This window comes from Erinaceus europaeus, chromosome 5 (assembly GCF_950295315.1).
Source record: "Erinaceus europaeus chromosome 5, mEriEur2.1, whole genome shotgun sequence".
NCBI lineage: Eukaryota > Metazoa > Chordata > Mammalia > Eulipotyphla > Erinaceidae > Erinaceus > Erinaceus europaeus.
The window spans coordinates 137140264-137167509 of NC_080166.1; the positions used below are offsets into that span (position 1 = coordinate 137140264).

Here is a 27246-nt window from a genome sequence, read left to right on the forward strand (position 1 = left end):
TCCCTTCCTTCCATCTTCCCTTCCTTCCATCCTCCCTCTCTTCCTTCTTTCTTTATCTCCTTCCTTCCTTCCCTTTTTTTTAAAAGTCAGATAAAGGAAGAGAGAGAGAGAGAGAGAGAGGCACCTGCAGTCCTGCCCCACCACTGGTGACACAGCCCCTGTAGGTGGACACCAGGGGCCTGAACTCAGGTCCTCACGCAGGACGCAGGGAGATATCCGGAGACCTTCCTCCGCCCTTCTGGATGGAGATGGCCTCCCTCATCCTGAGGACTGAGGCCTTTTGTGGTCTGCACCCCCCCTGCCAGCTGCCAGCAAGAATCCAGAGGCCGTTATTCCAGTGCAGGAATGTTCTGACAAGCCTCTGAACCCTTCATTAGCGGGCTGGGGCTTGTAATTACCGGCTTCTCCGCGGAGAGGGGGAGCCAGCTGGCGCCCTGTAGCCCGGCGCTCTGAGCCGGTGAGGGAGAGGTCATGGGAGAGAGTTTCCTCCCACCAGGAGCAGGTGGTCTTACCCTCACCTTCAGGAGGGCGAGGGCTGAGGCCATGGATGGTCTAGGTGGCGTCCCTGCGTGTGGAGACAGACACCTGCCAGCACAAGGTACCAGGTGCCGAGAGCTGAGCCCTAAGGTGCCCTGGGTAACCTGAGCAGGTGGGCTGGACCACCGGGACATTCTCTGATTAACTGACGTGGGTGTCATTCCAGGAGAAAGTCCTGCCTCACGGGGTGCAGTTAGCTAAGCAAGGAAGCCCCTCTGATCGGCTCCCGCTGGCCAGGAATCAGGAAAAAAAGAGACCCAGTTCCTATGCATGAGATCTCTCGTTCCCTCTGTCTGGCGAGCCCTTCAGAGTTGTTCAGAGTGGTCCAGGAGGAGGCGCAGTGATAAGGCTTTGGACTCTCAAGCATGAGGTCCTGGGTTTGATCGCCGGCAGCCCATGTGCCAGAGTGATGTCTGATTCTTTCTCTCTCCCTCTATCTTCTCATAAATAAACTAAAAAAAAATCTTTTTATTTATTTATTCCCTTTTGTTGCCCTTGTTTTACTGTTGTAGTTATCATTGTTGTGGTTATTGATGTCATTGTTGTTGGCTAGGACAGAGAGAAATGGAGAGAGGAGGGGAAGACAGAGAGGAGGAGAGAAAGACAGACACCTGCAGACCTGCTTCACCGCCTGTGAAGCGACTCCCCTGCAGGTGGGGAGCCGGGGGCTCGAACCGGGATTCTTACACCGGTCCTTGTGCTTTGCATCATGTGTGTTTAACCTGCTACGCTACCGCCAGACTCCCAAAAGAAATCTTAAAAAGAAAGAAAGAAAGAAAGAAAGAAAGAAAGAAAGGAAGGAAGGAAGGAAGGAAGGAAGGAAGGAAGGAAGTTGTTCAGAGTCTTGTCAATGTGTCCTGGAACCTCCCCTCCCCAGAGCCCTGCCCCACTAGGGACAGACAGACACAGGCTGGGGGTGTGGATCCACCTGCCAACACCCATGTCCAGCGGAGAAGCAGTGACAGAAGCCAGAACTCCCACCTTCTGCTCCCCATAGAGAATTTGGGTCCAGGCTCCCAGAGGGGGAGAAATGTCAGGGAAAGATGCCCAGAGGTTTAAGTTTGAAGTGGGAAATCAAGCTTATGAGAAGTATGTATTAAACATTATGCATTGTTCAAAATATTATAGCCAATTCCGCTCGGACCAGGTCGTTTTTTGGCACCAGGAATCTTTGTGTTTGCACCATCACTGAGAGGGGAGAGATTCCGGAGAACGCCTGAGGAAGTCAGCGCTGTTTCTCTTCTCTGAGAGGGAAGAGGGAAGAGGAAGGGCAACTGTAGGTGATTTCGCTCATCAGTGGAATATAGAGAATTGAAACACAGGAACTTGAAAAAAGAAATCTATATATTGGACCCCTAACTATGATCTCGGGACAACTGTGGTGGTGACCTTTGGGTTGGGGGATATTACTTTGGTAGTGGATTTGTAGTGCCGGCGCCAAGCCCCAGCGATAGCCCTGGAGGCAAAAAAAAAAAAGAAAAGAAAGGAAGGAAGGAAGGAAGGAAGGAAGGAAGGAAGGAAGGAAGGAAGGAAAGGGAAGGGAAGGGAGGGAGGGAGGGAGGAAGGGAGGGCGGGCGGGATGCCTGTAGACTTGAATTCTGGGCTGTAAGGCCCAAAGCAGCACAGAGCGTAACCAGGGACGCAGAAAGTCTGGGAGCTCAGAGACGGAGCTTCAGTGCGCCCAGTATCCAGGCGGCTCAGCACCTGAAGCTGGCACCGATCCCAGGGCACCCTGCCTCCCTCCCTCCCCCTTCCTGTCCTCCAGGATGGGAGGGATGGTGCCTCCCTCCAGGACTAGGAGGGGTGGGGAGCCCTGGCTTCTCCGGGAAGAGGGAGGGAGGAGGCAGGGGCTGAGCCTTCTCTGTGGCTTTTGTGACCCTCCTGTGACTCAGTGACCTTGACTAGCGAGAGGCTCCCATTGTTTTGTTCCAGAAGATAATGGCTCTCCGTCTCGCCCTCAGAATCAACCAGGCCCTCCTGGAGGGCTGAGCAAGGTAGATAAGTACTAATTTCTGGGATAATTTCTGGGATTCGGAGACACCCCCAGTACACAGGCTCTGATGGCAGGAAGCTGGGGAGCCTGGGCCCAGGAAACTGAGACTGACACGGTGCAGGGGGCGGAGGCAGAGGCAGAGGTGGAGAGAGATGTGGGCCTGCAAGGACCCTGGTCACCCTCCTTCTTTTTCTTTCTCTTTCTCTTTTTCCATCCTTCCTTCTTCCTCCTTTCTGTCTTTCTTCCTTTCTTTCTTTCTTTCTTTCTTTCCACTACTGATTTAATTATTTCCAGGATTACAAGATTACAGAGGTATAATTCTATTTTTAAAATATTTTTATTTATTATTGAATAGAGACGGAACGGAGGGGGAGATAGAGAAGGAGAGAGACAGAGAAAAAGCTGGACATTGGCAGGTGGATCCACACCCCCAGCCTGTGTCTGTCTGTCCCTCATGGGGAGGGGAGGCTCCAGGACACAGGGGTGAGGGCGTCTGCCCAGGGAGGTCAGGGTGGCGTCATGGCGGCATCTGTAACTTGGTGGCTGAAAGGCAGTAAGATATAAAGCAGGACAAACTGCTTCATGACCAGGAACCAGAAAGCAGGAACTAGAGCAGCAGTCCTTAGAACAGGTGGCCTTCCATCCATCCGTCCGTCCGTCCGTGCACACGTCCGTGCGTGTGGAGGGTGTATACCTCTCCAGTGAGTGTCTTGACATTGTCTCAGCAAACAGAAGTGTCGCCTTCTTCTCAGACTCTCTCTTCCACATGTACGACTGAGCACCGACATCTGAGAGACAATATTTTCCCGAGCTCAATCACACGTCAAGTTCCGCAACACTAAAAACAAGGACAGGGCGTCAGGGCTAGCGGGTTCATGGCGAAAGCCTCAGTCAGGGAAGGATGTCTGCTGGCTCCTCTGCAACCCTGCCCGATGGTTCTGAGGCGGAGGCGTGGCTCTTACTGCTCCTTCTGTTGAGACAAAAACGCGTTGGGTTTGAAGAGAGGAATGGAATTCCGCTCCATCCCCCAAGCTCTGCATTGTTTTTCCTTCATGCTGGCTGGCTTCCCTCCGGCTGCTTTCTTGCAAAGTACAACAGCTCCAAATGGAAGGCAGTGGTCTCCACACTGAACCTGTCTCCACCTGACAGCTCCCGGGTACTGAGGACTTAGCGTCAGCTAAGTGCTCCGGGACTCCGTTTGGCTCACGCTCACAAAGGGCTCGAGGGAGGGATGGTCAGCTCTGTTTTACAGGTGAAGCTGCCCCCATCTGCACAGCAAAGCAGAAAAGGTCTGCAGGAAAGGCCGGGCGGACGGAGTCCTGAGCTCAGAGGCTGCTATGCGCCCAGGGACCCTGGAGCTCTAGAGGGGACAGACGGTTCAGGGCAGGCCAGGACAGCAGCGGCGTCACCTGTGAATGTGGCCCCTGCTTTCTCTCTCTCTCTCTGTCTCTGTTTCTCTCTCTGTCTCTCTCTCCCTTTGCTTCTCTCTCTCTACTTTAAAAAGATAGGTACTTTGAAGAGAGTCGGGCAATAGCGCTGCAGGTTAAACGCAGGGGCCGACATAAGGATCCCGGTTCGAGCCCCCGGCTCCCCACCTCCAGGGGAGTTGCTTCACAGGCGGTGAAGCAGGTCTGCAGGTGTCTGTCTTTCTCTCCCCCCCTCTGTCTTCCCCTCCTCTCTCCATTTCTCTCTGTCCTATCCAACAACGATGACATTAATAACCACAACAAGGGCAGCAATAGGGAATAAATAAATAAATAAATAAATAAATAAATAGATAGATAGATAAATAAATAAATAAAATAGATACTTGAGTTAGCCTTTGCAGTGGGAGGGGTTTTCAGAGAGGAAGATGCTGATAACGATCACTGACATGAACAAGACGACTAAGTTCTGAAGCACCCCCCCCCCCGTGTTCTCTCTTGCCTCCCCCACCCCAGGAGTGGACCTGGCTTCTCTGCGTCAGATGAAGCTTCAGAGACCCACGAGGATGCTCGCAGACGTCACCCACCTCTTAGCAAGTGGAGGAGACGTCAATGAGAAGAATGAGGAGGGGGTGACGCTGGTGAGTTCACTCCTAGCCTGGAAAGCCTCGCTTGGTTCCACTTCTGCTCCATTTCCCCAGCCCGGAGTGGGGTGCTTGATGTGTCCAGGATGCCCGTGTTTGCTGGAGGGATTTGGGGACACACAGTAGTAGAAAGGGTCACATTCATGTCACATCCAGAGATGGTCTGTGTTGATGAAATCATCCCCTGTCTTCTTTTTTTATTATTTAAAAATGTTATGATTATCTTGATTTATTTACTGGATAGAAAGAGCCAGAAATGGAGGGAGGAGGGGGAGAAAGAGAGGGAGAGAGACAGAGAGACACTTCACCACTTGCAAAGCTTTCCCCCTGCAGGTAGGGATGGGGGGGGCTCGAACCCCGGTCCTTGAGCATTGCAGCATTGCTGGGGCTCACGTGGGGTGACTCTCAGCCAGGAAGGTAAGCTTACCAAGACTTCATCACTTCGTCAAGAGACCACGTGATAAAGAGAGAGACTCGGGGAGGATTCTGATACAAACACTCTCAATTTATTTAGGGGTAGGCTTGGGTTTATATAGAAAGAAAGTTAAATGAAGAACATTTTTCAAATACGTCAGAAATTACAGGTTTCTTAAAGGTCAGCTTGCCCCTATGGTGGGGGGCTGGTATGACAGGAATTCTTCTTCTTCTTGCATTTGCCCTTCTTCCGTAGCAAGTCAACAGGTCAGGTTGAAAGCTGTCAGGAGCTGCTTGTTGCTGGATTTGAAAGTGACTGGGATCCATGTGGATTCAGTCGGCTAGGAAGGATCGTCAGTTTCCCCAATGAATGGGTACTCAAGGGATGCACCACGAGAAGGTCGATCCAATGCATCCCATGACAGGAATTGACAGGAATTGATGCAGATATATAAAGGTCAAGATAATTAGTCTCCTGATGCAGGCATTTAATTACCCAAAGGCATTTGAGAGGAGAATAGGGGTTACACCAGTTAATTTGAGATAGAGAGAAGATAAACAAGGCATGATGTACGTTAAGGACATCAAAGCACACTGTTAGGAGTGTGTGATAAGGTGTGTCCTCCTTTGTGATCAGAAGGTGAGGTGGACTTTGAGTAAATGAACCTTAAAGCAGGCAGCCATGTGGCCTGCTGCTAGCAGGGAGAAACTGTGAGATTTCTGTGGGCTTGAGAGTCCTACAAGGGGAAACTGAGTCTGGGAGACTTTTTCCCCTTGGCTCATCTCTGTGAGAGAGGCTAACAAGGGGGTGTCTTTTCCAGACCTCCATCCAGGAATGGGGGGAGTTTTCCCTAAGCTCTGTCAAGCTTTCACATAGTCCCACACAACGTGTGTGCTCAATCAGGTGCACCACTGCCCGGCCCCCTGACCTGCTTTCTTCCATGTGTGTGTTTCTCCACAGACTTGGAGTCATTTTTATGACTGGCTTGTGGGGGAGTTATCACCTTGGTTTTCAGGAAAGTCAACTCGGTTACTGTGGAGTGTGGACGTCTAATCTCAAGCCAAAAACAGAGCTTGTTTGCATTTTAAAACGAAGCCTTCAAACATTTGGGGGCCAGGCCAGGCAGTGAGTCACTCAGTAAATTGCACGAATTAGCGAACGGCAACACATTCTGAAGGTTTGTTGAGGAATATGTATTGAGGGGCCGGGGCTGGCACACCGGGCTGAGCGCACAGGTGACAGTTGCACAAAGACCCAGGTTTGAACCCCCGGCCCCCACCTGCAGCGGGAAAGCTTTGCAAGTGGTGTCTCTCCGTCTCTCTCCCTCTCTGTCTCTCCCTTCTCTCTTGATTTCTGGCTGTGTCTATTTAATAAATTAATAAATAGAGATAGTAAAAAAAAATTAAAAAGAATCTCTACGGAGGAAATCTTGGGAATGAGAATGAGCGAAAGCACAGCCGTCCTTTTTCCCTGGGCTCATAGTTGAAGACAGATAGTATGAGGAATAATGGAAGAGAGCAGAGAGCCCGTTAACAATGGCAGACGTCAAGGAGGCTGGCATTGGAAGCCAGTCAGGGGGAAGCCAAAGGCGTGGTTGGCGGTTTGAACTGTCGGACAGCAAGATGGCCTGGCCGGCGAGGATGCTGGGAGGAGACCTGCAAGAGGTAAGCTGTCAGCTGTGCAGGTGCAGGAGGGAGCATCCTGGGGAGAGGCCCAGGAGGTGCAAAGACCCTGAGGCAGGAAGCTCGGTGTGACTGAGAATCTTCTGGAAGCCAGTGTGGTTACTGCAGAAGAGACGGGGTAGGGTGGGTGTACAGAAGGTCAGTAACAATGGTCAGCTCAGAGCCATCAGAGTTCAAGAGAGAAGGGGGCTCCAATCCCACCTTGTCTCTAGATCGATCCCTCAATTCAGCTGCTTGGTGAAGACCAGGACGCTGAGGGTTGAGTTGGGGCAGTTCTGTCAGTCCACATCGGTGCAGTGACTCAGACCCAGGGAGGCAACTGCATGGTGAACAGGCCTGGTTCCGTCTCATCTCACAGAAGCCCCACTGGGATCTGCAGATGGTGGTGCAGTGTGACAGGAGACGTCAGGATGTCTCTCTGCTTGTTCCTGGGTGGGCTGAACAACAGCAGTGAGGAACAGCCAGGTGTGGACAGTGCAGGTGGAGACTCACAGGGGGCAGAGAAAGACACAAGTTTCCGGGGCCGGGTGGTGACACGCCTGGTTAAGCATACATAAGACAAAGTGCAAGGACCCACACAAGGATCCAGGTTCAAGCCCTGGATTCCCACCTGCAGGGGGGGATGCTTCACAAGCGGTGAAGCAGGTCTGCAGGTCTCTCTCTCTCTGTCTCTGTCTGTCTGTCTCTCCCCCTCTCTGTCTTCCCTCCTCTCTCAATTTCTCTCTGTCCTGTCCAATAAAATGGAAAAAAATGGTTGCCAGGAGCAGTGGATTCATAGTGCCAGCACTGAGACCCAGTGATAACCCTAGAGGCAAAAAAGAAGAAGAATTATCTTCACTGAGAGGTTGAAATTACAGTTGGGCTTTGAAGTCAAGAATCCAGCGATTGGGAGGCGGGCGGTAGTGCCGCAGGTTAAGCACACGTGGCGCGAAGCTCAAGGACAGGCATAAGGATCCCGGTTCGAGCCCCTGGCTCCCCACCTACAGGGGAGTCGCTTCACAGGCAGTGAAGCAGGTCTGCAGGTGTCTGTCTTTCTCTCCCCCTCTCTGTCTTCCCCTCCTCTCTCCATTTCTCTCTGTCCTACCCAACAACAACAACAGCTATGACAATGATAATAGCTACAGCAAGGGCAACAAAAGGGAAAGAACAGCCTCCAGGAGCGGTAGATTCTTAATGCAGGCACCAAGCCCCAGCAGTAACCCTGGAGGCAAAAATAAATAAATAAAAATAAAAGAATCCAGCGATCGTCTGGGCTGCAGACACCATTTTGGGACTGTTGGTGGCAGGCTTGGCTTTGGAACCAAAGTCACTGATGTGATACAGAAGGGATGTCAACTTGGGGGTGAGCTTGGGGACAAGGTAGAAGAAGGAGCTTCCCTGTGGGCTAGGGCATGTAGAGAGAGTGAGGACCCCGCAGCAGGTGGAGGGAGTGTGGTGAGGAAGAGGAAGAGATCTGTCAAGATCACTGAGATGCTCGAATCACCCCAAAGGTGTGGGCTAGGAAACATGGCTGCCGCTGCTTGTCTGTGTGTAAGCTGGGTGGTCAGCGTCCGCCTTGGGGAGCTGTTTCCCTGTGCTTTGAACTCAGGTGTTTAGAGTTGTGTATCAGCAGACCCTTTGCAAATATAAATCATATAAATCAGATACTCATGGTGTATTTTTTAATTGTTTTACATCTTTATTTGTTTATTGGATAGAGACAGTCAGCTATCAAGAGGGTAGGGGTGATAGGGAGAGAGACAGAGAGACAACAGCAGCCCTGCTTCACCACACTCGCAAAGCTTTCCCCCTGCAGGTGGGGACCGGGGGCTTGAACCTGGGTCCTTGTGCATTATGGTGTATTTGAACATAAAATATACTAACACCGCTCGACGCCAGCAGCACCCAGGTCTTAGTCTGTCTTACATGAGAGGCAGCTTCAGTCAGGAGGCTGTTGGGAGGGTCACTCAGAGCCATAAGCTGCTTCAGCCACCTGCATCCCAAGTCCCTTTCATTATCCTTGGAGCCTCGATGGCACATGCCACTGTTTTTCCTTTCATTCAAATATTTATTTTTTATTTTTAATATTTATTCATTCTTTTTTGTTGCCCTTGTTTTTCTGTTGTAGTTCTTATCATTATTGATGATGTCATCATTGTTGGACAGGACAGAGAGAAATGGAGAGAGGAGGGGGAGACAGAGAGGGGGAGAGAAAGACAGACACCTGCAGACCTGCTTCACCGCCTGGGAAGCGACTCCCCTGCAGGTGGGGAGCCGGGGGCTTGAACCGGGATCCTTGTGCCAGTCTTTGTGCTTTGCGCCACCTGCGCTTAACCTGCTATGCTACTGGAAGCTGCCTTATTCTTTGTCCCTATGGGAGGATGGACCCAAACTCTTTTTTTCTTTGGCTTTTTTAAATTGTTGTAGTTGTTGTTGTTATTGATGTCATCGCTGTTGGCTAGGACAGAGAGACATGGAGAGAGGAGAGGAAGACAGAGACGGGGAGAGAAAGACAGACACCTGCAGACCTGCTTCACCGCCTGTGAAATGTTCCCCCTGCAGGTGGGGAGCCGGGGGCTCGAACCTGGATCTTTGTGTGGGTCATTGCACTTCATGCTATGTGAGCTTAACTGGGTGCTCCACCATCCAGCCTTCCAGTGTCTCTTTTTGTTGAAAAAAATTGTTAGCTATTTAATACTGATTTACAAAATTATGAGACCACTGGGGTCTAATTCTACCCCGTTCCTATTAGCAGAGTTCTGTGTCCCCATTCCCTCCACTGGAAACTGCAGTGATTCTCCAAAGGTCATAGATATGGGCTGGCTATTATTTCTACAAGTAACTGCATATGGGAGTCGGGCAGTAGCGCAGCGGGTTAAGCGCACTTGGTGCAAAGCACAAGGACCAACTAAGGATCCCAGTTCGAGCCCCCTGCTCCCCACCTGCAGGGGAGTCGCTTCACAAGCGGTGAAACAGGTCTGCAGGTGTCTGTCTTTCTCTCCCCCTCTCCACCTTCCCCTCCTCTCTCCCTTTCTCTCTGTCCTATCCAACAAGGATGACATCAATAACAACAACAATAATAACTACAACAACAATGAAAGACAACAAGGGCAACAAAAAGGGAAAATAAATAAATATTAAAAAGTAATTGCATATATATATCCTTTTTCCTCTGGTCGTGTTTTTCTTTTTTTCTTAAATAATCTTTTTTTAAATTTCGTTATCTTTATTTATCGGATAGAAACAGTCAGATATCAAGAGGGAAGAGGGTGATGGAGAGGGAGAGACAGATGGGGGATGGGGGCTTGAACCTGTGTCTTTACGTGTTGTAACGTGTGCACTCAACCAGGTGCGCCAGCAGCCGGCCCAGCTTGTCTTCCTTTCTAAGTCACACCGACACCCATGACCGCTTCCACATGTCCTTCCTTTTTTTCCTTTTTTTTTTCCCTCCCTCTCTCTCTGTCTCTCCGGGTCTTTGGGTCCCGATGGAGTTAGAGTCCAGAGCCCTCCGGTCCTCCTCTTCCCCTGACACTGCCCCACCTGCAGGTGTGACCAGCATCCACCTGGGGGTGCGGAAGGTGGGAGTTCTGGCCCCCGCGCCTGCTTGTCCACAGTGGCCGTCCCCGAGCTGGAGGACGGGCACGGGGGCCCTGCCTCTGGCCGATGGGCAGCGTGGGCTGTCTTCTCGACCAGCTTGACCCCGGTTCCGTCTCTGTGTTGCAAGAAAGAGCTCGCTCGGTACAGTGCACACCTCAGAAACGCACCAGCTACTTGGCTGAAGCTCCAGCCCTGGGGGACGCCGTGGGTGGCACTCCCTGGGTGATGGCCCGGTACTTGTCTCTCTCTCTCTCTCTCTCTCTCTCTTCTTTTCTCCTCTCTCTCAGTAATAAATCCAGTATGAAAAGCATCATAAAACTTGCAGCTGAACAAATACAAAGGTGCCTTGGACTGACTGTAAATGCCGCCTGGTCTCTCCCCGCATCAGAGCTGCTCAGACAGCTGGGACATCTGAGGCGCTGGATGAGAGGGGCAGACTCTAACCCACAAAGGGGGTCCCATTTCCCTTCCTCTCTCTCTCTCTCTCTCTCTCTCTCTCTCTCTTCCTCTCTCTCTCTCTCTCTCTCTTTCTTTCTCTCTTTATTTTTCTTTCTTTCCTTCCTTCCTTGTTTCCTTTCTCTTTCTTTTTTCTTTCCTTTCTTTCTCTCTCTTTCTTTCTTTATTTCTCTTTATTTCCTTCCTTCCTTTCTCTTTCTTTTTCTTTTTTTCCCCTTCCTTCCTTCCTTTCTATCTTTCTTTTTCTTTCTCTTTATTTCCTTTCTTCCTTTTTCCTTCCTTCCTTCCTTCCTTCCTTCCTTCCTTCCTTCCTTCCTTCCTTCCTTCTTTCCTCTCAGAGTCCTGCTCACCCCTGGCTTGTGGTGGTGCAGGGACAAAGCCCAGGCCTTTGGAGCCTCAGGCCTGACAGTGGTTTTGCATAACCATCATGCTGTCTGCACCTTTGAGTCCCTGTGTCACTTGAACTAAAAGTGACAGTTTTCTGTCTGCGAAGTTGATGTTGGTGTGTCCAGCACAGCCGCTCAAGATTTTCAGCATTAGAATAAACGCAGCAGGTTCAGGTGAAGGGTCAGTTCTCTAGGAGAGTTGAAATATATATTTATATATATTTCAGAAATAAACTTAAGGGTATATTTTTCAATGAGTAGAATCAGTATGTAAGAAAGTATGGGATTCATGCTTGAGGCACTGCCAGTTCCATGTTCAAGCCCCATTCCCACCAGAAGCCAAAGGTCTGCATGCCTGCTCTGGTTGAAAAAAAAAATTATACCAGAAACTGACCCTATTAATGTGTATGACTTGAATAAGGTGACTAAACTCATTGGGGTGTTATCATTATTATTATTAATATCTTTGTATTGGATAAAGACAGCTAGAAATTGAGAGGGTAGGAGGAGGTAGACAGACAGAGACACCTGCAGCCCCGCCTCACCACTCCTGAAGTTTTCCGCCTGCAGGTGGGGACGGGGGGCTTGAACCTGGGAGGAGCACTTAGCTTCCCTCCAGGACTCAGATCCGGGACAGGTCTCAGTAAAGCCCAGATCAAACTCTCAGTCTCGGCTGCAGCAGGACTGCAGTGGGGCTCCGGGTCAAGGGACAGCACGGAGAATGATCCCCGAGGAGCCCCCGACAGCCGGGTCCTTGTGCACCGTGGCATGTTCCTCAACCGGACCCTCCACCACCCGGCCCCCCTAAACTCAGTGTCTCAGTGGGCGTGAAAGTACAGGAAATAGCAAGTCTCGCTCCACGTGACAAGCAGAGTTGATTCCAAAGTTGAGCAGACAAGAGATTTGGCGGCTGTTGTCCTAATTCGTGTTTCCATAGACGTCATTTGACTTGAATGCCATTTTATGTTGGTGATGAAACCAACAGAGCCAGAGCTGTATGCTCAGACACTGAGAAGAAGGCCTCCTGCTTCTGCTACTTCAAATCACACTGCCTTCGCCGTTCTCAAGTCTGCCTTTTCTTAATTAGGAGTTTGTGAAATCAATCATGTAATTATGTAAGCCCCAAATTGAACTTGATGAAATTTCCCATGGGAATAACAGCAGTAGCCTCAGATCACATCCCAACACAGAACACTAAAGTGCAGGGAGCCCAGGGAGGGTGGGCAGGGCTGTGGGGTCTCTCCTCTCTCAGCACCCTGCACAGCACCCAGGGAGCCCATGGAGGGTGGAGCAGGGCTGTGGGGTGTCTCCTCTCTCAGCACCCTGCACAGCACCCAGGGAGCCCATGGAGGGTGGGCAGGGCTGTGGGGTGTCTCCTCTCTCAGCACCCTGCACAGCACCCAGGGAGCCCATGGAGGGTGGGCAGGGCTGTGGGGTGTCTTCTCTCTCAGCACCCTGCACAGCACCCAGGGAGCCCAGGGAGGGTGGGCAGGGCTGTGGGGTCTCTCCTCTCTCAGCACCATGCACAGCACCCAGGGAGCCCCATGGAGGGTGGGCAGGGCTGTGGGGTGTCTCCTCTCTCAGCACCATGCACAGCACCCAGGGAGCCCATGGAGGGTGGGCAGGGCTGTGGGGTCTCTCCTCTCTCAGCACCCGGCACAGCACCCAGGGAGCCCATGGAGGGTGGGCAGGGCTGTGGGGTCTCTCCTCTCTCAGCACCAGGCACAGCACCCAGGGAGCCCATGGAGGGTGGGCAGGGCTGTGGGGTCTCTCATCTGTTTGTCTTCTCTTTCCTCTCTGCACATCTCTTTTCCTTAAAAATGCATAAAATGTTTTTTTGGACTCGAGAGGCTGCTCAGAGGAATTGCACGTGCAAAGACCAAAGCTCGCTCTGCATTGCCTCAGTAAAAGATGATGTTCATGTACGCAAAGAAATAAAGCTTCCTGTCTGCTCTGATTTTCATTAAGCTCTCTGGTTTGAGTATCAGGACCTGTTTCTAGGCCTCTACACAGAACGTCTCTGAACTAACTGGATTTGCGTCTCTGCTGGCCGTAGAGTTCAGTGGCCACCTCTCTGTCCCCTGCAGCTGCACATGGCTTGTGCCAGCGGCTACAGGGAGGTGGTGTGTCTGCTCCTGGACCACGGCGGGGACGTCAACGTCGGTGACAGTCTCTACTGGACCCCCCTACACTTGGCGGCAAAGCACGGCCAGGTAAGGCTCTTCTCTCTCTCTCTCTCTCTCTCTCTCTCTCTCTCTGCCCCTTGCCTTCTGTTTCTCTCACCGGCCTTGCGGGAGTCAGGACCAAAGTTACTTGTAGAGCCTCATCTTCCCAGGCAGATAAGTTTATGGCTAAAAGGAAGACATTACTTTGGGAAGGACACAGAAGCACAGAAATTCCCCCAACCCCAACCCTGTTGTTCCCAGCTAACTGGATGCCTGTGAGGGGCCGTTCGAGATTGAATGCAAATGTCTGCAGTGGCTCATGGGACCATAAACCGCTTGGTTAAAGGATGGAAGAGAGAGAGAGAAAAAAAAAGATAATTGGAGAAATAATCCAAGTTTACAACTATCTTCATTATAGAATGAACTTGATGTGATTTCTTTCTTTTTTTTAATGGATCCCTTAAATTTTATTTGGTAGAGACAGAGGTAAATTGAGGAGGTTGGAGGAGAGAGACAGAGAGACACCTGCAGCCCTGCTTCACCGCTTGTGCAGCTTCCCCCACAGGTGTGCGCGTGGCAGGAGAGTGCAGCTGTTTGCGCCATTGCCGCCTTAGTCACCTCCCCCTCCCCTCCCTCTCCCCTCCCTCTCCCTCTCCTTCACCCTCTCCCTCTTCCCCTCCCTCTCCTCCCCTCCCTCTCCCCCTCCCTCTCCCCCTCCCTCTCCCTCTCCTTCACCCTCTCCCTCTTCCCCTCTCCTCCCCTCCCTCTCCCTCTCCTTCTCTTCCTCTCTCCCTCCCTCTCCCTCTCTCTCCCTCCTCCCTCTCTCTCTCCCTCTCCTCCTCTCCCTCTCTCCCTCTTTTTCCCCTCTCTCTCTTCCTCTCCCTCTCTCTCCCTCCCTCTCTCCCCCTCTCCTCTTCCCCTCTCTCTCTTTCTCTATCTCCCTCTCATTCCTTCTTACCTGTTCATTCTTCCTTCTTTTCTTTCTTTTTTCCTTCTTTCTGTCCTTCCTTCCTTCCTTCCTTCCTTCCTTTTGTTCCTGTCTTTCTTTTCCATTCCATTATTTCCCCCCTTTATCACTGGGGTCTCAGAGACACCTGTTCACACCAATCTCTTCAGATAGAAAGAGAGAAAGACACCACAATGCGGAAGTCGCCTGCAGTGTGTTGGGGCTGGGTTCAGACTTGGTCCGTGTACTTGCAGGAGCAAACACAGGATCCGAGTGAGTTGTCCGGCCAGCCCTGCAATTTTATTAGCATCACACAGCCCTTAAATCTTCTCATGTCTCAAGTCTGTAATGATTGTGTTTCCTACAGATAGTAGGTGAAATGCAAAATTACATTTTATTTTTCTCTCCTTTTTGAAAATTTTTTTTATTTATTTAAAAAAGGAGACATTAACAAAACCATAGGATAACTCCACACAATTCCCACCACCAGAACTCCATGTCCCATCCCCTCCCCTGATAGCTTTCCTATTCTTTATCCCTCTGGGAGTATGGACCCAGGGTCACTGTGGGATGCAGAAGGTGGGAGGTCTGGCTTCTGTCATTGCTTCCCTGCTGAACATGGGTGTTGACAGGTGGATCCATACTCCCAGCCTGCCTCTCTCTCTCCCTAGTGGGGCAGGGCTCTGGGGAAGCAGAGCTCCAGGACACATTGGTGGGGTTGTCTGTCCAGGGAAGTCTGGTTGGTATCATGGTAACATCTGGAACCTGGTGGCTGAAAAGAGAGTTAACATACAAAGCCAAACAAATTGTTGACCAATCATGAACCTAAAGGCTGGAATAGTGCAGATGAGCTGTTGAGGGGTCCTTCATTCTGTAGATAGCTAGCAGGCATATTTTAGTTATATTTCAAAGGGCCTGTAGCTATACTAGTTTTTTTTTCCCTGAGCCTGAAATCTGATATGCAGGTGGATCCTAATTATTGTCTGGGGAGATGGTGTCATGGCTGGAAAAGGACCAGAAAACTGGATCAGGGACGAGAGTAGCTCCCTAATATGGGAAAGGTGTATAAATACTGTTGACTATAAACCCCATTGATTTGATGTGATCTGGGGCCCATATTCAGCTTAGGAGCCTATGTGACCGCTGCATCCCTGTAGATCTGAGCTCACATTCTGTGGTCATTACTAGGAACATTCCAAGCTGCCCCAGTATCAGGACCCATCTTCCTCAGGTGTAGCATAGAGTATGTTGTCCAGCCTCCCTTCAGAGGATGGAACATTCTCTACCATTGTTGATCCAAGCTGAGGGCAAGGTCCTATAGGGGCCCACAAAGGGGTCTGTTATGTTGTTCCTGATAGAGATGACCGGTAACAATGGAGAGAGGGATTTATTTGAGGTCTAGGCCCATCATGTCTGTTTGGGAATCTCAGGACTCCCCGATTAGGGCCCCAGCTGATGGGGTGGCCTGACAGTGACTAAAGAGTCATCGTTCAAGTCTGCCAGTCTCTTGCCCTGATTCAGCTTTTGCAGTTCTTGCTTTGCTAAGGTTAAGTTTGGAGCGAGTGAGGGAAGTGTAATAGGCAGTAGGTGAAGAGGGTATCTAAGTCTAATTAGATTATTTCATTATGAACTTGACACTGACTCACTACAGACCATTGTATACTTCTGCTTTCAGGTATATATTTTTCCCTGGTTTATGGGCACTTGTGAACATATGCTTTATCTCAGGGGACCTGGTGTATATCTAGGTTTAGGGACTTTATTAGGAAGTGAACCACCTGGAATGGAATTAGAGAATGCTATGAAAGGAAAGGTCTCACCTGAGTGATGAAGCTGAAGGGTTGTCATTCCACACCTGGAGTCTCTGGACACAGTCTGAAGTGAAGCATGCTGGGGTGGCACTCGTTGCGTTGATTAGGTTGGGATTGGCGGATGCAATATTATTTGATATGAATTGAGAGAAGCATGCAGGAAAGTGGGCCCCACCCTATGATTCCAGGACTGGGGGAAATACAGGCTCTATAGTGAAAGAAGAACAGAAAGGGAAACTAAAAACAGGATTTGACGAAATCTGGAGTAAGGCACCAAAGTAAAAACCCTGGGGTGAGGGTAAGTGTGGACATTCGGCTTCCTGGGGCGGTGGGGGTGGGGGTGGGGGTGGGTGGGACGGGACACAGTCTTTGGGTAGTGGGAATGGTGTTTATGTACACTCCTATTAATCTGTAGTCATATAAATCACTATTTAATTAATATGAGAGGGGAAAATTGATTGTATGTCTCAAACTTTTTAAAGCACAGACTGAGTCTTTTTAATACATAGGCTGAGTCTTTGATATGTTGACTCTCTTAAAGCTTAGACCAGGGAGAACAGAAGCAAACGGTGGCACAGCCATATACAAACAATGTCAAAGGACATAAATTACGGTGATGTTGGGTATGACACAGCAAATCCTAACAAAGGGATTTTTCAGAGTTAACCCAGTTACCTAATAAGTGATGATAACAATAACTATCTATTGTCTTCTTGAATCCTAAGACAGCAGGAACCTCACATTTCCACTATAGAGAATATATATTTCTCTCCTTTTTAAAACTATTTTTATTCATTTACTATTGGATAGAGACAGAGAGAAATTGAGAGGGAAGGTGGAGAGAGAGAGAGGCAGAGAGACCCCTGCAGCCCTGCTTCACCACTCATGAAGCTTCCCCCTGCAGGTGGGGACCGGAGGCTTGAACCTGCATCCTTGTGCACTGTAACGTGAGCTCTTAGCCAGGTGCGCCCCTGCCTGACCCTTTCATTTTTCTTTACAAATTTGATTTCCTTTTAATGAATGACTATTAATAAAGAGCAGATATCTTTCTTTGAATTGACGTTTAACTGGCCAAACTTGATTTCGACTCTACTGGGCTGACATATCTTGAACTACTATGCTACAGATTCACGTCTTACTAAGGACACCTTCTGTCACCGAGGGGGAAGTACATTCTAGAAGTTATCACTGGAACGACACATTATGAATAAAGGGGTCTGTTAAGCAGAATTTCATAGATGCTAGCATTTCAGAGACACAGTAACAGAACATGATAGAGGTTCATTGTGATTTCCCTGTCTTTTTTTAAAAAAATATTTATTTATTGGATAGAGACCACCAGAAATTGAGAGGGAAGGGAGAGAGAGGCAGAGAGACACCTGCAGCCCTGCTTCACCACTCGCAAAGATTCCCCCCTGCAAGTGGGGGCTGGGGGCTTGAACTTTGGTCCTTGTGCACTGTAACTATTCTTATAAATATCTTATAGATACAAATGCCATCATCATGCAGGGAGTTTGGCGTGTTTAGCTACTTTCATTATTTACATTTATATTAGAGTGGTATGCAAATAAAAATAAATATAAAGCTACCCTTCATAACAGACTGATCTTTCCAATGAGAAATAAAAACACGTCCATTTGTCTGCAGCTGAGAACTGAATCAGGTGAACAATAAGCCCCCCAGTGATACCATTCTTTCAGAAGTTTCACATAAAACACAAGATAGTTCTAGCCTTGAGCTTATTTCTGTGTGTAATAGACTGTGTGAAGTCTCCCCAAATAAAGAAACAATTGCACAAATCTAAAAGAAAATGTAAATCTGTTTTCCTTTAGAAGTATTCTGCCTCATACAGCCCACCTGCGCTGATCATGTCCGCAGGAGTCCTTTGTAAGGTCCACTAGACAGAGACTGAGGTGCAGGGACCAGGCTAAGCACAGAGTACTAAGCACAAGGACCCCTTTGAGGACCCATAAGGCACAGAGCAGGCCTGCAGGTATTTCTCTTTCCCCCTTGCTACCCCCTCCCCCCAGTTTCTCTCTGTCCTATCAAATAAAATGGAAAAAAATGGCTGTCACAAGCAGTGATTTCTTTTTAAAATTTTTTTTAATTTTCTTTATTTATTGGATAGACACTGCCAGAAATTAAGACAGTCGGGGAGAGAGACAGAGAGACACCGGCAGTACTGCCTCACCACTTGCAAAGATTCCTCCTCCCCCCGCAGGTGGGGACCAGGGGCTCTAACCCGGGTCCTTGCGCAGAAGCAGTGATTTCTTAGTGACAGCACCAAGTGCCAGTGATAACTCTGGAGACAGAGAGAGAGAGAGAGAGAGAGAGACAGAGAGAGAGACAGAGAGAGACAGAGACAGAGAGAGAGACAGAGAGAGAGACAGAGAGGACTGAGATGTATTTGGTCTGTTGTTTTCATAGGTTTATTCTCTTGTTTGGAGAACCAGAGCAAGGGGGCCGGGTGGTGGCGCACCTGGTTGAGTGCACATGTTACAATGCGCAAGGACCCAGGTTCATGCCCCCATCCCCACGTGCAAGGGGGGAGGGGAACGCTCCGCGAGTGGTGAAGCAGTGTTGTGGGTGTCTCTCTCCCTCTCTATCTCCTCCTTCTCTCTTGATTTCTGGCTGTCTCTATCCATAAATAAAGTTAATTAAAAATAACGAGAGAGAGGGAGTCCGGTGGTAGCGCAGTGGGTTAAGCGCAGGTGGCGCAAAGCGCAGGGACCAGAGTAAGGATCCTGGTTCAAGCCCTGGCTCCCCAACTGCAGGGGGGTTGCTTCACAGGCGGTGAAGCAGGTCTGCAGGTGTCTGTCTTTCTCTCCCCCTCTCTGTCTTCCCCTCCTCTCTCCATTTCTCTCTGTCCTATCCAACGACAACATCAATGACAATAACTAAAACAACAGAATAGCAAGGACAACAAAAGGGAAAATAAATAATAATAATAATAAATAACGAGAGAGAGAGAGAGAGCCAGGGCAACACTGGCTTTCCTCTGAGCATTCAGTCGTGACCATGGAGGGTCTGTCAAGGACCCTTTTCTCGGTGTCCAGTGGGTGGAGTGAAGTTTCACAGCTGAGTGTCCGTGGCCCCTGTGAGTCTTGGTCTTCTCATCTCTTTCCTGAATCTCAGACCCCCAAGAACCGCTGCCCACTGGGTGAACACCTCAGGCCAGGTCTCCAGCCCTTCTCATTCCCAGTGGGGATTATCACCTCCGTTCCCCAGCCCCCATCGCACACCCTTCTCTGTTCCGCACTCATGAGACAAGATGCTCTCTTTTCTCTCCTTCCATGTTTGGTGACCAGAGACCACAGGTGTCTCCCTGGTAAAGGACCTTGACCTAAGAGCTGTGACCACAGTTGTCTGTCTGTCTACGCACGCCTCTGCCTCTGTCTAGGGAGTCAGCCTGTCTGCACCCTGAGAACCTCACCTGCCTTCTGACGGCACCCCCTGCCTCCCTCATTTCCGCTCCCTTCCTGCTGGATTTCCCCACTGCAGAAGGCAGCCTGGCCCCTGGGCCTGGCTTTCACTCAGTTCTCCTGCCTCTACCCCAGGTTGGAGAGCATGGCAGCTATGCAGAGTCTCTTCCCTCCCCCCCCCCCCCCCCCCCGTAGGATGCCACAGTCAGCATCGCTTTCCTGTTCTTTGCTCACTCTGAAACTGGCGAGTGGTTAGAGATTATCTAGGCTCCACTGAGTGTGTTTCTTAAAGTTCTGGATTCAGACGGAAGTTCCCCCAAGTTCCTGGGGGCTTCTGCTGAGCCTCCCCCCTTCACATCCCTTCTCCAGGGGTAGGGGGGGAGAAGTGTCGGCTGGTCTCTGTTTGTCCAGCTGTTGACAACTGGATGTAGGCATCTCTGTTTCTTCACAGTGATCTAGGTTAGCACTTCTATACACTTTTAAATCTTTTCTTTATTGTTACATGTGTATATACACATACATATTATTGATTTAATAATGATTGGCGAGAGCATAGGATAAGAGGGGCACAATTCCACACAGTTCCCACCACCAGAGTTCCTGCCCCATCCCCTCCAGTGGAAATGTCCCTGTTCTTTATCCCTCTGGGAGCCTGGACCCAAATTCTTTATGGGGAGCAGAAGGTGGGAGCTCTGGCTTCTGTCGTTGCTTCTCCGCTGGACATGGGTGTTGGCAGGTGGATCCACACCCCCAGCCTGTGTCTGTCTGTCCCTAGTGGGGCAGGGCTCTGGGGAGGGGAGGCTCCAGGACACATGGGTGAGGGTGTCTGCCCAGAGAAGTCAGGTTGGCGTCATGGTGGCATCTGCAACTTAGTGGTTGAAAGGCAGTAATCTTAAATAAAGCAGGACAGATTGTTTAATAAACAGGAACCTTGAGGTAAGAAGCTAGCAGACTGTTTTACTGAAACAGCCTGTTGGGATCTTAGACACTGACTCTCAAACATTAGATGTTCTTGCAAATTTGATCTGAAAGTCTTCAGATATTTCTGAGTTCGAGACCTTTGCTGGGTACTGTGTAACTCTATGCCAGTGAGTCGAGGGGCTTCAAACAATGAGCTCCCTGGGGATTTTCACACTGGAATCCCCGTGTTCAACTAGATTCCAGAGCCTCCATCAGCTTCTCATCAGGGATACAAGTCTCTGCACGCCTTGCTTATTTTTAGCCTTGAAACGGCTCATTTGCATGACAATCATGGAATTCATCTTCCTACATTTATCCCAGCTAAATTATAACTCTCCAAAAACGTGGGAAGTCTTTATCTAGCAAGCTAGGCGAGTTTCAGTGCGGGTTCCAGTCAGTTTGTTCACTTAGACCTGCTGTTGCTTTGGCCTCTGATTGCCGTGGAGATTATAAAGGTTTTGTGTTACATGGGGTTGCGTCTCTGTTGGGTTACACACTGGACCTGCTGGCTCCCGAACAGATGAGCCTAAGGACCTTCTGTGGGGAGAAATATGAATCTTCCAGGAGTGAGTCCAAGCTCCCCTCGCTCTCTGCAGGTAGAATGTTCCTGTTTAGTACGGTTTGGTAGGGTTCAGGCCTGCTGTGACAGTTGCTGTATAGAGGACATTTCTGAGCATTCTCAGATGGAAAATATAGCCTGTCCTATCATATCAAAGCATGTGGTTTTCTTCCACAGAGTGGGAGAAACTGTAATTGAAATTAGCAATGTTCACACCCTCATTCCTGTGTGTTTTGATGCCCTGATTACTGTTTTTTGTTTTGTCTGTGACTTTTTTGGAGGGGAAAGGGGTATTAATGGTTTACAGTCAGTACAGTTGCTGGTCCATGTGTAACATTTCTCAATTTTCTGTAGAATAACCCCCACCCCAGCCCAGGTCCCCTCCACCATCAGCACCAAGACCTGAAGGCCCCCCACCCACCCCCAGAGTCCTTGACTTTGGGGCAAGACACCAAACCCAGCCCACGTCCTGCTTGGTGTGTCCCCTTCTGCTCTGATGTATCCACTTCTGTCCCTGAGTGAGATCAGCCCATCTTCATCCTGCTCTTTCTGCCTGATCTCACTTCACAGGATGCCTTCCAGCTCCATCCAAAAGGAGGGGAAGAAGGTGACTTCATCCTTTGCATTGAAGTCGTGGGTTTATTCCTGCATTTCTCTTCCCTTCCTCCTTCCTTTGACTCTCACTCCCTTCTGCTTTCCTTTCTCTTGCCCCACTTTCCCCTTCCTCCCCATTCCCCCCATACTCTTTCCCTTCCTGTGGTTTAAAAGTAAGCAAGCACATCTATCTCTGAGACCTCCAATAGGAGATGAAGTCTTCCCACAGCCATTTTAATATTCAGCAGCCCTCATTGCCATAGTCCACCTTTCAGATTCCAGAAGAGCCTATCCTTCTGCAGTGAACTGTACTGAGTGGGAAATTAAAAGAAGCTTTGAGATGTGGGCTTTCTGCTGTAACGTACTGTGAATGTCCTCAAAAATAACTTGTCTTATTCTGAAAAACAAAAACACTGGGCTTGAAAGGGCTTGTGGGAGCTGGAAGAGGAAGAGACGCTTTCAGACCTCATTAAAAGAAATATTTTGGGAAGAGACAGAGAGAAATTGAGAGAGGAATAAGGGAAGTATAGAGGGGGCAGAGAGAGAGAGAGAGAGAGAGAGAGACCCCTGCAGCCCTGCTTCATGGCAGGAGGGGAGCAGGAACCTGAGCCCAGGTCCTTGTGTGCTGTGATGTGGTCACTCCACCAGGTGCGCCTCCGCCCGGCCCCGAGACCTGATTCAGCGTCTAGGGAGGACAGTCCTGAGACATCCAGGAACACACGAGAGAGATTTTATGCTCGTAGAGACTCTCATGTTTCCTGAGTTAAACTGCAGCCAACTGGTGCAGTCAGTCCTGGGCGAGTGGATATCATAAACCAAGAGAAGACAGTGAAAGCCAATGGGAGGGAAGGAGAAAGGACTGGAATTGGGGCAGGTATGGAGAGAATAAGAAGACAGGTCTTGTTCTCGTGCGGGCGCGTCTGCCTGAGGTCCTGGCCCGGGGCAGGGAGCAGTGGCCGTTCCCCTGTCTCAGTGACCTCTGTGACCTCTCCTATTGCAGACACACCTGGTGAAGCTGCTTCTGGGGCGTCAGGCCAACCCACACCTTCTGAACTGCCGTGAAGAGAAGGCCTCAGGTAGGCGATGTGGTCCTGTCTCCTTCCTTGAAGCTTCTCAGCTTGTCTCACCCCAACCTACCCAGTTTGGAAATGAGCGGTAGGCACTGCCCACGCCACCCCCAGAAGCCCAGGAAGACAGCCAGGGCCAGGTGGGCGCCCCCATTCCTACCTGGGGCGACCTTCCTGAGACTATTCGAGAGTGGAGAGGCTCCTAGGTGCCCCTGGCCCATGGCGTTGAGGTCCAAGCCACCACCGAGCTGAGCCTACGGGACGCCACTCGCCGTGTGGCAGGGGTGAGGCTGGGCTGCCGCGGCGTTTCCCTTAAGTTGACACAGAAGGGCCCTTGAATTTCATTGGGGTTCACTTTTTTATTATCTTTATTTATTTATTGGATAGGGACAGTCAGAAATCAAGCAGACGGGAGAGATAGAGAGGGAAAGAGACAGAGAGACACCTGCAGCACTGCTTCACCACTCACAAAGCTTTCCCCCTGCTGGTGGGGACCGGGGGCTCGAACCTGGGTCCTTGCACATTGCAACATGTGTGCTCAACCAGGTGCGCCCCCACCCAGCCCCAGGGGGTTCACTTTTAAGACTTTGAAGCTTCCAGGTTAGTTAATTCCTCTAATGGCATTTATTTAAAAACGTGTATCTTCTTGTAATTCGGCCAGTTTCTCAGCACATGCATTTAAGGTATTTGTTTATCTATCTATCTATCTATCTATCTATCTATCTATCTATCTATCTATCTAAACACACACACTCACACTCACTCACACACACATTCACATACACATTCACACCTCACACAGTCACATAAGCACACACTCACACTCTCACACACACTCACATAAACACACACACACTCACACAAAGTCACACACTCACACAGTCACACACTCACACACATTCACACACACACATTCACACACACTCACACACACATTCACACTCACTCACACACACTCACACACATAAACACTCACACTCACTCACACACACTCACATAAACACACATTCAGACTCACACACACTCACTCATACTCACACACACTCATACACACACTCACACTCACACACACTCACACACACATTCACACACTCACACTCACATCCACACACACACATAAACACACACTCACACACACATTCACACACACACATTCACTCTCACACTCACACACTCACACACACTCGCACACACTCATACACTCACACACACTCACACTCATATTCACACACACTCACACACACATTCACTCTTACACTCACACACACACTTACATTCACACACACTCACACACACATTCACACACTCACATTCACACACACACACACACACACACACACACACACACACACACACACACACACACACCAGTCTTTTACTTTGGTGCACTACACCAACTCCAGCCCACGTACTTGCAGGACCATTATACTGTCTCCCTATCCCTTAAAGTGTTTTTAAATGGTAGGGTATTTTTCTATATCAGCATTTATACTTCCAAGAATTGGGGATAATTGAAAATCTTCAAATCTTTTAAAAATCTGTATTACTTTGGGTGGAGACAGAGAAATCGTGAGGTAAGGGGAAAGTGGAAGGGTGACACCTGCAGCCCTGCTTCACTGCTCATGAAGCTTCCCCCCTGCAGGTGGGGGCCAGTGATTTGAACCTGGGTCCTTGTGCACTAGAATGCAAGCAGGCGCACCACTGCCCGGCCCCGAAAACCTAAAGATCCTAATATTGCTTGTTGAAAATAAATGCTGTTTGCAAAATAGAGTTATTTTCACCACTGTTGTTATTTATCATCTACAGTACTTTTAAATGAGCTTCATGTTAATTTCCTCTCTTTCTTTCTTTCTTTCTTTTTTCCTTTCTCTCTTTCTTTCTCTCTTTCTTTCTTTCTTTCTTTCTTAATTGCCACCAGGGGCTCAGTACTGACACTATGAATCCACCACTCTGGGCAGCCATTTTTTTTTCTTCTTTCTACTCTATTTGACAGAAACAGAGAAAATTGAGAGGACATGGGGAAACAGAGAGGGAGAGACACAGAGAGACCCCTGCAGCCCTGCTTCACCACTCGTGAAGCTTTCCCCCTGCAGGTGGGGACCAGGGGCTTGAACCCGGGTCCTTCTGCCTGGTCATGTGTGTACTTAACCAGGTGTGCCACTACCTGCCCCATCCCCCTGCTGGTTGTCTAGCTTTTAAAATTAAGAAAGCTACAACTGGGGAGTCAGGCGGTAGCACAGTGGGTTAAGCGCACATGGCGCTAAGCACAAGGACCGGCGTAAAGATCCCGGTTCGAGCCCCCGGCTCCCCACCTGCAGGGGAGTCGCTTCACAGGTGGTGAAGCAGGTCTGCAGGTGTCTGTCTTTCTCTCCCCTTCTCTCTCTGTCTTCCCCTCCTCTCTCCATTTCTCTCTTTCCTAACAATGACGACATCAATAACAACAACAATAAAAAAGGGCAACAAAAGGGAACATAAATAAACATACAGAAAGCTACGACTGATAGCTGTATACTAAAAATAAAGGATCCTCAGTCTGGGACACAGCCCGGTCTGAGTGCAGGACTTTTCTGTCGGAGAACAGAGACCACAGGTCCCAGCTCTGACATTAGACCAGGGCAGAGCTGTGCTCTCCTCCCTTCTCCCTTCTCTCTCTCCCTCTCTCTCTCTGTTTCCATGGTTATTGCTGGGGCTCAGTGCCTGCAACTATGCATCCACTACTCCTGGAGGCTTTTTATTTTGGGGGGGGGGCTATTTTTTCCCTTTTGTTACCCCTTGTTGTTTATCATTGTTGTTATTATTATTACTGTTGTTATTGAAGTCACTGTTTTTGGACAGGACAGAGAGAATGGAGAGAGGCAGGGAAGACAGAGGGGGAGAGAAAGACAGACACCTGAAGACCTGCTTCACCGCCTGTGAAGCGACTCCCCCGCAGGTGGGGAGCCGGGGGACTTGAACTGGAGTCCTTGCACTTCACGCCAGGTGCGCTTAACCAGCTGCACTACCTCCCGCCCCTCCCCCTTATATCGCTTAGAATAAATGAGTTAAAAGTAGAAGCCGGCTAGCAAAAGGGAGAAGCAGTGTAAGCCTCATGGTCCCCCCAAGCCTTTGAAGGCCGCCATCAACGTCAGTAACTTCTGTGTCTTTGTTCTCCTTGAGGGTGTCCTTCTCAGGACACAAGAACAAGTCTCGGAGCATTTGTCTCCCAGAGAGCAACCGCTTGATCAAAACTCCGGTTTAAGCCGGAATGAGACGTTGACTCTGTGTCTTACGTGATTGGAATTGAGTGACGGGGGGTCTAGCCCAGGGGAATTGGGTGACACAGTTTAGTGCCTGTTCACCTTCCCTGCTAAAAGAAATGGAAGATTTGGTGAAGAGGGTTATAAGAGATAACAAGTTTGGTTTTTTTTTTTTTTTTACTGTAATTGAATATTTTATTAGTGATTTAGTAATGATTCACAAGATTGTAGGATCACAGGGGTACAATTCCACACAGTTCCCACCACCAGAGTTCCCTGTCCCCTCCCCTCCATTGGAAGCTTCCCTGTTCTTTATCCCTCTGGGAGTCTGGACCCAAATTCTGCCCAGGGAAGTCAGAATGGGGTCATGGTAGCAGCTGCAGATTGGTGGCTGAAAGGCAGTGAGATATAACGAAGAACAAATGACACAACAGGTTTTTAGTGAGTAGAGAGAGGAAGAGACGCAGGCCCCAGGCTCTCAAAGCTTAGGGCCGAGCTAATTGGATAGACAGTGCAGAGGGCGTAGCACTCACTGTTGCCCTGAATCTACTGAGGGACACTGGCAGGAGGAATAGAAATATCTGCGTTTCTTGTTTCTCTCTTTCAAAAGTGCATCCACTGTGAAAACCAAAGTCATCCACCTCCTCTGTGGACTCCTGCTCTGACAGGAAGTGACAGGGCACAGTGTGTGGAGCCCTTGGCTACCTGGGTCTGTCTTTCACCCAGGGCAGGTGCAGATGGGCCTGTCCCTGCAGGTGACACCAAGCCTTCCCCGTTCCCCTTCCTGGAGCACGGTGCTGGCGCAGTCTGTCTGTCAGTGTCTGTTGACTGCACAGAGTGTGACTCACGCCAGGGGCAGAGAGAGCTCTCTGCTGCAGGGAGCACCATAAGGCACACGCAGAGACAGCCTTCCAAAGTGAGCAGGAGGCTGTCATTTCCCTTAACAAAAGGATGGCCAAGCCCCGTAAGACTTGCCCTGTGGAAACCCCATTGCCTCGTTCACCTGGAACACCACAGAGCCCAGCTCTCTATCCTCATCTCGACCCTAACACCACCTCCCCAGATAAGACTTTTAGCCCACCTGTATGTCAGCTGTCAGCCTCAGGCAAAAACTACTAAAGTCATGGGCTCTGTGCAACGGACCTAAAACAGATTTCCAAGCTTCTTCCCACCCTCAGATCCCTATTCTCATCTGCTCTGTTCTGCTTTCTGGTTCCTATTTGTTTGCCTTTTTTTCTTTTAATTTTTAAAAAATATTTATTCCTTTCTGTTGCCCTTGTTGTTTTATTGGTGTAGTTATTATTGTTCTTGTTGGATAGGACAGAGAGAAATGGAGAGAGGAAGGGAAGACAGAGAGGAGAAGAGAGACACCT

General features: G+C 49.6%; 1 protein-coding gene across 1 annotated transcript in view; it reads left to right on the forward strand.

The window, feature by feature from the left end:
* The window catches only part of MYO16 (myosin XVI), a gene marked incomplete at its 3' end in the record, with an annotated part of 147682 nt that overhangs the window by 116047 nt on the left and 4389 nt on the right, over positions 1 to 27246 (forward strand). The window contains exons 6-8 of the mRNA XM_060191878.1: positions 4471 to 4595; positions 13201 to 13326; positions 22571 to 22646. Coding sequence (XP_060047861.1) covers positions 4471 to 4595; positions 13201 to 13326; positions 22571 to 22646 — 327 coding nt within the window. The remainder of the gene's footprint in view (positions 1 to 4470; positions 4596 to 13200; positions 13327 to 22570; positions 22647 to 27246) is intronic.